The 10,273-nt window shown below is 35.6% G+C and overlaps 1 protein-coding gene across 1 annotated transcript; it reads right to left on the bottom strand.

Annotated features, from left to right (window-relative positions):
• Nucleotides 1-809: 809 nt before the first annotated feature.
• LOC121418355 lies at nucleotides 810-5,839 on the bottom strand. The gene is made up of 2 exons (XM_041612175.1): nucleotides 4,566-5,839; nucleotides 810-3,953 (listed from the first exon to the last, which is right to left on the bottom strand). The coding sequence occupies exons 1-2, from the start codon at nucleotides 5,006-5,008 to the stop codon at nucleotides 3,878-3,880; spliced, it is 519 nt and encodes a 172-aa protein (XP_041468109.1). The 5' UTR covers nucleotides 5,009-5,839; the 3' UTR covers nucleotides 810-3,877.
• Nucleotides 5,840-10,273: the final 4,434 nt, after the last annotated feature.

The raw sequence follows: 10,273 nt of genomic DNA, 5'->3' as shown, positions 1-10,273 counted from the left end.
TACCATGCCATATCATATAAATCCAAGAACGCTGCAAAAAAAAGTGCAGGACCCATCATGTCAAAATCTATCACAAAATTAAATTTTTACTTTATAAAGGTCAAATTTTTGCTCACTCGATTCGCTCGCTAGGGACTTTTAAGCAATTTTGCTACATTCGTCGTGCTGTGCGCCCCTCAAAAGTTTTGGTACTGAACAAAAATACACCGAACCTCACCCCCCCCCCCCCTCTCTATCACTTTCTCCCTTCCTCTGATCTCTCACCTCGTCTCAATCCCTCCATTCTCCGTCTCTCTTTCTCCCTTTCTTCTTTCACTCGTTTCCTCGTCATCTCTTACTTTCAGTCCCACTCTTTGTAAATAGAATTCGTGAGACACATTACAATGAGTTGAAGAATGACATTAAATGAAAAATTCACTGATTACGAATTTTAAAGTTTAACTTATTATTCATCAAGTGAAATGCATGACTCAGTCTCATATCGAGACTACAGTGCTCTGTGATTATTAAATTATAAATATTTTTTTTTGTTTTACTATATCGAAATACCAGTTCTTATTCTGTATTTATCTCCCAGACCGGGGGAGTGCTCATGAAACAAAAAGTGATCGATTTTCACTGATCTTTTTTTCTGAGTCAATCAGGTGCAAGGACTTCAGTAACAGCTTATATCAGCTGGTGGTGAAAATCGCCATTTGTTTCATGAAATTCCTCCCCAGACACGAACTTAAATATATACACGAAGAAATCTCTATTTGTATCAAAATCAACAACTAATCTTTAAATAAACATGTCACAGAAGGAAACGATTTACCCTATAATATCATATTTTATTTCAATTGCACATTAATATATACAAGCATATTCCTCATCATCATGTACATTCTTCACAAATACGATTGCACCATTTTGTCAAAAAGAATTTCGGTTCAGTCAGAAAAGCATGCAACATAGTGACCACAAGACATTTAGTACTTCATCATTTAAATTAAATGTTTAAATATATTATTTCCTGTTATGCCCTCTCGATATTTCTACTATTAATACGCCTAATATAGCATCTAGATCCGGCGGTGTATATCACTAATCACTATAAATCATCGTATTTCACACTATCAAAGTATTTCAGCCTCGTCACCGTATTTCATTTAATTCCATATCGATGCTTGCCAAGTGAAAAGTGTTGACCTAATTTTAGATGTGTCCTACTTCGTACTTCAACCCAGTCATTAAGATTATGATTTCATTTTCCGGTTGCGTAAAAAGATCGGGAATGCAACTGTCAGAAAAAAGGCAATATTATATTCCTAGCCGAGTGCAAGAGCTTCCCTTTAAGAATTCCTATCTCTATATTTTAACTCTGGAAACACGAAAAATAAAGATGTACGGTATAGTTAATATTAAATTTCATATGAATCTTTTTTATTGTTTGTCATGGACTCGGACATCTTCCCTTAATTTTCAAACTAATTTGCGTCTCATGTTATATGGACCCTATTTTTATATCGTCTTTGAAACAAATCCTTTTGATAACGGAATAATGCATTATTTTCTTCATATTTTTACGATTATATGACATACCCACTACCACTATCATACTATACACAGTCGTATTCAAGAATTCATGAATTGGATAATCTGATCAATACTTTAAAAAGAATAACAAAACAAATGCAAACCTGAAACTGAAACTGGAAATGCGTGGAAGAAACACTTTCATTATGGCAAGAGAAGCAAAAAAATGATACTTAAAAAGATACAGACAAAGAGAAGATGAAGAAACAGGAATCTGTCATCAAAATAATAGAAACATTTGCCCAGGGATGGGAGAATAGCAAGGACCTCTGGGGATTGGTTGATTAAAATCAGCATAACCACATTTCCTTTTAGCCCCTAGATTCTTTAAAAAAAATGTCGGAAGAATAATTGAACGTAAGGAAAGAACATGTGTTTCACATTTTCATACCTAGCTTGGACCATCCTGTTCGAAACAGAAACACTAAACAAAATTTATTTAAGTTTCAATCAGAACAGACACAATGCTATATTATCAAGTGACAAATATCTTACTAAGCTTTAACCTGGACAAGATTAAATCCAACAAGAAGATGTCAGTTTAGAACAAAGACAAGAATAGAATACAACTGCTCCTGACAGATCATTAGAAAACCATGGCAACAATGCCACAAAAATTACTCACTGTAACAGGCACAAAAATTTTGACGAAATTTCGTTGCTGTCAAAATCACTCTTTTATGCCCTCAGTCGCAATACTCCCCCCCCCCTTCCATTTTTTATAGCTCAGTACGAATTCGACGTCATTTGCTATAATGCAAGTCACAAAAATGTCAATTTCAAATTCTTTCAGTGCATACATTTCAGTTTGAATTTTGGCAAGACTGTTGAATAGATTATAAATTGAAATCAAACAGGCATAATCGATAAATACACCTGTGCAATTTACAAAAGAATACGGCAGAAACAAAATAATGTAAGCCTACAGACAACTCGATAGCTATACGAGGATTACAAACAAAATAATAACATAATTTTTAAATCAATTCGACGAAGACAGCAGTAAACTATCATATTTTCATGGAATCCAAGCACATAATTTTCATGAAACAAACAAACAAAGGAATAACTGATATTTAATGTCGATGCTTCTTTGCGTACAAGTCACTCCATGTGGAAAGGGTTTCAGAAAAACCTCTATCAATCATGCCATACTATGAACAGCTCTGAATCAATTTTCCGAGCAAGGTGGTAATTAATAGAAATTTTATCAATACCCAGCAGCTCCATATTATATATTTCAGAGTATTTTATTCAGATCCATGGGATTAAAACAGGCTAATCTGACTTTATCACCTCTGTACATGCAAACTATAAAACCACTTTTCAACACGGTGCAGCTATTTGTAGTCGTAATCCGTAACACAATTTCCTCTTTTCAATTGATTCGATTTTCCTGAAGAGGAGAGGAGACGTTCGGTTCAACTCTTGTGTGAAGTTGATTTTACTCGAGAATTTTTTTGCCTGGCAACTCGATGACGTCATAGGCTACCCTAGATCGAACCCGTAGGGCCCAGAGATCGTCGACCTTGAAAGAACCTACATCATGTACGTTACATACAACTTAAATAAAGCTATAATGTATTCTTCTACATTGTGTTCGATAGATTTGATATTTTTCATGACCTGAATGACCTCATGAACTGAATGAATATCGATTAATGTAAAACAAATTCGAATGGCTTGACCAAACGGAACTTAACGGTACGGTAATGTTTTTCTGTTTTACTTTATTTGTTGTCATAATTATATACAATCAAACAAATTACAAAGAATGATGCTTTTTCTCTGTGAAATTCCAGATAGATCTATAACATTTCCTGAAGATAAAGAATGCCCAAACAACATATCGAAAGACTTTTTGTGATGTAATTATTGTCTTTTATACAACTTATTAGTTATCAATATCAATAACCATCACCATGATCACCACAATATTCTAGAGTGTACAAAATAAGAATATTCAACCTTCGAAAATAAAAGCTGTGGACCTCCTTTTCTTGCCGGAAAGTGCTCTGTTCAGTCAATTATTAAACAGATTCTGGTCGAAACTCTTTGATGATGCGAGATCGAAACTGATGTGTTGCCACAGAAACAGCATCAAGCTTGTCCAGTCAGTCGACCATGGCCAACAGATAATAAAACATCCGTCTAAATGATTGTCTTTTCTTCCAGCCTACCTTGAATAAGATCACAGGTCGTTTCAGATTTAAATGTCTGCACACCACAATCCTTTTTGTCTCATCGATATAAATTACCAAGATGTGGTCTTGATTAAAGTCCTTTCTAAAGTTCTTCTTGTCTATGTCGCTAAAAATGAGCCAACTTTCCTCCTCAGTGACAGGCGTTGTCCAGCTGGCGGGAAAATCCGTCCAAACCTGTCAAAGAACAGTCAAGCGTTTAATTGACCAATCAAACAATTATAACCGAGGATAAAAATTAGAAAACAATACTGAAGAACAAGACGATTAAGAATTACTACATGTAGAGCCAAGACTCTTTTGTAAGCACTAAGCAAGGTACTAAAAATAAATTTGTATATATTGATATCAGCAAGGATGGTGAGTAATACGATATTCATATACGTTGGTGTTTTATTGTTATTTGGCAACCATGCCATTGTTGATTTTTTTTAGACAGTGATTGTTTCTTCTTATACAACCAATTATATTTAGATCAATAATGGTTTGTAAATTAAGTAAACAATGGAAATTATATTTCATAAAAAGATGTCCTCGCCCGTTTCAACTCTCCACAAAATATTAATGCATTGAGCAGTTTTCATGAGAAAGTTCTGTGCTTTCCAATATTTTCAATTTTAAGACAATATTGGGGAAATTATGAAGGTATACATGGATTTGGAGAAAGAAAATGTAAAAGTGGCAAAAGGTGTATAGATCGGCATCAAATTATTTTTAAATTGAGAATCAAATATGGTTGTCACGTTTGTAAACGACGAGAATCTAAAAAGAAATAATTAAGACCCTTACCTTTTGAGATCTTCGCCATTCCTTGACTTCCTGACCAGGATAAGTTGATCGATTTCATCCAGGCGTTTGTTGAGGGTATCGGCTCTCTTTGCCAAACTTCTCATCCCTCCGCGGAGTTCACCCACCTCGCGTTCGATCCCACTGTTCTCTTTCTTGAGCTTGACGCTCACCGAGTGGCAGCTACTCACTCGGGACTTCAGCTGCGAGAAACCATCTCCCGTGGTGGTGAAACTCTTCTCCAAGGTCATCTGTTTGGTGTAGAGCTCCCAGGTTTTCTCCCGGAGAACAGCCACTTTTCCCGCCATGTGCTTCATCTCGACGAAGGTCGCGTACTCTGGCGGCGGGGGCTGCTGCATGGTGCGTTCGATGATCATGGCTCGGCGGTCGACTGTGAACTGTGGCGGTTTCTCTCTCCTGCGAATCGAGGTCGTTTCTGCGAGCATCGCCTTAAACGTGAATGCGTTTGCTGGTTTGGGTGAACGCGTTGCTCTCCTAAAAAATCAGGTATAGCTGCCGAGCGGAATGGATCTGACAGCCGTCAATGACAGGTCAGAGATTGAACGCCGAATATGACGTTCGTCCGGGACTCGATATATGGGGAGTCGAAATGGTCGAAATAGAGATGTCCGGTTGGAATTAATCTAGCTCACCCATGCAACTGCGGAGGTGATGTCTAAACATCGCGAAAGAACATTCGATGATAAAAATAAACTCTTTAACAGTCCTCAATCAACAGAGTGTTCTTAGTAATGGTTCACAAGATATGTGCAATAAATAACAGCCAATTTCCACGCAGATGGATGGATGAAGGTAAACTTTGTATTAGGATTCAACCCAACCTGAAATACATCTCGAAATTTGATGTATAGGCCTATGTCGAGTTGAGTATTTTTCAATAAAAAGGTCATTCGCATAATTTGATGAAAATAACCATAGTAATTTGATTACTAACACTGAGGCTAATATTCCTTCCCTTCTTTAAATCAATTAATGAATACGATAAATTCCCAGCGAGCAGCAAGTTCTGCAAGACACTGCAGTAAAACTAATTTCAGCTCGGGTATCCCAGTCTTTCTGAATCAACGATCCGCTCTGATCTGGTCAGAAATCATTTTTCATGGTGTTTATAGTGACTTCCTAAATCTCTGTAGTCGGCCAATAAGCATATAGCAGGGCGTGATTAAAAAAAAATTCTACCCACTAATCAGATAGTTTATATTGCTTGTACAAGGTCTAATCACGGAGCTATGGTATCCTCCACGGGTCTAATGCGTTCTGAGCCCCTTCTGACTGGCTGTTTGCCCAGTGATTCAGTTTGTATTAACCCATATGTTCTCAACAGTTAGCTTTAAATAACAAAAGAATCGTAAATATAATCATATTAGCACCGTTCCCCTGTTAATTTGACTTCCGCTCATAGTCATTTATAACATCGATAAAGAGCTAAGAACACGTGACACATAGGTATCGTAGTGAAGGGGTTAAGTCTTTGGGGATTTTCATGAATCATTCTAAAAAGTTAATAAAAATAGAAAAATGGGGGGAAAAAGTATGATGTTGGTTATCATTTTTTTTATTCAAATGGAGATTAAAATCAATCAAATAAAAATAATAATGTTAACAATAATGATGACGATAATAATAATAATAGCTTGACCTCATGGTCAGATCGTGGGATCCAATGGCACTGATCATTATGACAACAATCCCCACCCCTTGAAATCGATGTCTCCATAACTTAAAAAAATGACTTATGTTTCATGGGATAATTATCCTGTCATATACTTGGCTCGTCTAGATATGACATTTCTGAACTTAACTGTAGTGACATTTTCCGGAACATATTAGGACTACTTTTGAATTGCCATTCTATTTTTAGCATCGGTGACATCGTCACATCCTGCATTACATTGATACTTTGTTTTATTGAGAACAGTAAGTTACTTTGGTTTTTCACTTTTGGCGTCAGACAGCCGAGCAATTGTTCCTTTTTGTGAGCAGAGGCAGAACCATGGGTGGATCCATAATTACCAGAATGAGAGAGGGGGCAAAAAATAACAAACAAATACAAACAAACAAACAAAAACAAAACAACCCCCACAAAAATACAAGCACATAACTTTACAAGACACGTTTCACCGCCTACAGGCATTGTAACTTACAATTATTTTGATGAGGACCCCCCCCAAAAAAAATAATAATAACAATAGATATAATTTAAAGAAAATAAATTAGCCCCCCCCCCCTCAATCCACGCATGGGCAGTTACCGGAATAAAGTAAATTATGAATTATAACTGCACAAAATATCTGACCTGACAACATCAGGGCTGATATAAACTTATGATACATTATGGGGGAAATACTGTATACTTATATCAAAGTGTTAAAAGTTTAATACATATGAGGATAAGGGAAAATGGTAGACAACTTGAGACTGACGAGACAATAACGGTTGAGTGATAATTTTCGCACATTATCATTATCATTATAGAGTTCTCTGTCAGCACCTATAGGTGTCTAAAATAATGTTTAGTCATCACGGTCATACACATGCTGCTCAAGTATCTCTTTCGAGGTATTCATGTTAGATGATGGTGGTGATGATGATGATGATAATGATGATGATGATAATGATGATGAAGATGATGATGATCATGATCATGATGATCATGATGATGGTGATGATGTTGATGATCATGATGATGGTGGTGACAATGATGACGATGATGATGATAATCATCCCTGCACTAATTCACTACCGATATCAATCCAGAAAATGAAATTATCAAATCTGTGTTTCAGTGAAATCATTCACTGAAATCCTTTTTTTAATTTTTTTCTGGATTTGATGGATGGGAGTGGGCGGGGTCATTTTTTCTGAGTTTCTCTCAATTTTTTCGTCGTCTGACAATGATACAATCCGAGATTTACTCTCATTAACTTGTTAATCTAAAATTATGTGAGCCTGTTCTCCTTACCGTACAAACGAATAATCCACTGGCGTAGAAGGGGGAGGGGGCTTTAGTGATCTGGAGTACCGCCCCCTTAAAAAAAATCCCACGACCAATGAAAAAAAAAGAGAAAATAATAAAAAGTGTGAATATATTTTCTGACTATTTTTTCGGAAATTATAGTTTTAATTCAACCGTCAACTTTTTAGCTCGCTCGCTACTTTGTAGACCTTTTCCCTTTACCTAGTTTTGTGCCCCCTTATTTTTTTACACCAATTTCATTACGTAAATGCCAACGTATATAATATTCAGTTATTCAAATTAAATTATCATTGTTTAAATCCAAAACATATTGATTTTTAAGGACACGATATCACTGCTCCATGCATGACAAAGATTGCTATGATAAACAGTACCTCATTATAGTACGATGAAAACCTTGTTTTAATCATTGGGGAATCGTCCTCATGTACTTTATTAATCCCTTCTTGCTCCTATACTTGAGACTGGCGAGACAATAACGGTTGAGTGATAATTTTCGCACATTATCATGATCATTATAGAGTTCTTTGTCAGCACCTATAGGTGTCTAAAATAATTTTTAGTCATCACGGTCATACACATGCTGCTCAAGTATCTCTTTCGAGATATTCATGTTAGATGATGATGATGATGATGGTGATGATGATGATGATGATGATCATGATGATGGTGGTGACGATGATGATGATGGTAATCATTCATGTACTAATCACTACTGATATCATTACAGAAAATGATATTATCAAATCTATGTTATCGTGAAATCATTCACTGAATTCTTTATTTGATGGATGGGAGTGGGCGGGGTCATTTTTTTCTGAGTTTCTCTCAATTTTTTCGTCGTCTGACCATGATACAATTCGAGATATACTATCATTAAATTGTTAATCTAAAATTGTGTGAGCCTATTCTCCTTACCGTACAAACAAATAATCCACTGGCGTAGAAGGGGGAGGGGGCTTTGGTGATCAGGGGAGCGTTTCATCAATATTTTCATCCGACAAGTTGTCAGATCTGACATCTTTCTATGATTTTGATTGGCTGAGAGGCACTGTTCCTATGGTAACTGTCGGATAAAATGGGACTTGTCGGATAAAACGTCCGACAAGTCCTTTCATGAAATGCCCCCCTGGAGTACCGCCCCTTCACACACAAAAAAAATCCCACGACCAAATAAAAAAAAGACTAAGGGGGAAAATAATAAAAAGTGTGAAATGTATTATTTTCTGACTATTTTTTCGGAAATTATAGTTTTAATTCAACCGTCTACTTTTTAGACCTTTTCCCTATCCCTATTTTTTTACGCCAATTTCATTACGTAAATGTCAACGAATATAATATTCAGGTATTCAAATTAATTATCATTGTTTAAATCCAATAAATATTGATTTTTAAGGACGCGATATCACTGCTCCATGACAACGATTGCTATGATAAACAGTACCTCATTATAGTACGATGAAAACCTTGTTTTAATCATTGGGGAATCGTCCTCATGTACTTTATTAATCCCCTTCTAGCTCCTATACCTTTTCGATCCTCCCCACAGAGAAGCCGTTTGTCATTTACAAGGTAACAGACTCACATCACAGATATGACAGGCGAGGGGTATCTTTGGGTTATAATACACCGTTAGAAAATTCAGAAGCTTTCTATGTCCCATGTTTAAAACCTTTAATGTATACTTCAAACATGGACATCAAATTATGAGGAAATTGATTACTATAACTTTTCAGAAAAAATAAACACCCTTTTCTAATCTAATTGCAATTATGTTCTCACGCGAATATTAATAGAATAGAGTTTTTTCTTTCCAGAAAAGTTCAATTTCACTTCTATTCTTTGAATTCTTGATGATGAAAATATATTTTGTTTCAAATTGCTTTCTTTTGATATTCTCCCTATTCTTTTTTTTTTTATTTCCCTTTGAATTTTTATGTATTTTTTTGTTTATGATAGTAATTATAACTGTTTTACACCATTTCATATTTTTGAGAAGTTGGGCTGGGGAGGGGGGTCATTTGATGCTGAGCGAAGCAGACTAATGTCTAACTGTTGTCGTTATTCATTATACCATTAGCACCCAATAGATCCGTAATCAATGATCGGATTGTTAATAACCAGTAAGTGAGAGGGGATTACAGGAAAGGGATTAATTCGATTATCCACTTCCCCCAAAATAGTATTTCAAATTATAAACTCATGTTCAGCAGCCTATAATCAGACTTATATAAGCCTTGCTATTTCTGCCTTTTTGTTTGAAATGTTTTTCACATACCCATATTTTGAATAAAATTAATTACTTTTTATTTCTACGTTCTAAGAAAAGAAAAACATATGCTTATACAGATTATAACGCTTTCAAAAATTAAAACATGTTTGTATAGTAAGGAGGTGGTGGAGGAGGAGGAGGAAGAAGAAGAAGAAAAAGAACAAGAAGAAGAAGTAGAAGAAGAAGATGATGAAGAAGAAGAAGATGATGATGAAGAAGAAGGAGAATGAGAAGAAGAAGATGATGATGAAGAAGAAGAAGAAGATGAAGATGATGAAGAAGAAGAAGAAGATGATGAAGAAGAAGAAGATGATGATGAAGAAGAAGAAAAAGAAGAAGAAGATGAAAAAGAAGATGATGATGAAGAAGAAGGAGAATGAGAAGAAGAAGAAGATGATGATGAAGAAGAAGAAAAGAAGAGGAAGGAAGGATATATAGAAT

Source organism: Lytechinus variegatus, chromosome 7 (assembly GCF_018143015.1).
Source record: "Lytechinus variegatus isolate NC3 chromosome 7, Lvar_3.0, whole genome shotgun sequence".
NCBI lineage: Eukaryota > Metazoa > Echinodermata > Echinoidea > Temnopleuroida > Toxopneustidae > Lytechinus > Lytechinus variegatus.
Note: the sequence above shows the minus strand (reverse complement) of the source record. Positions and strands in the feature narration are given on the sequence as shown.

Excerpts from the sequence above, each read along its gene's own strand:
- LOC121418355 (XM_041612175.1), bottom strand. The coding sequence starts at position 5,008 with ATGCTCGCAGAAACGACCTCGATTCGCAGGAGAGAGAAACCGCCACAG. Across the intron at positions 3,954-4,565 it reads AATGGCGAAGATCTCAAAAG|GTTTGGACGGATTTTCCCGC; the intron begins GTAAGGGTCTTA and ends GTTCTTTGACAG.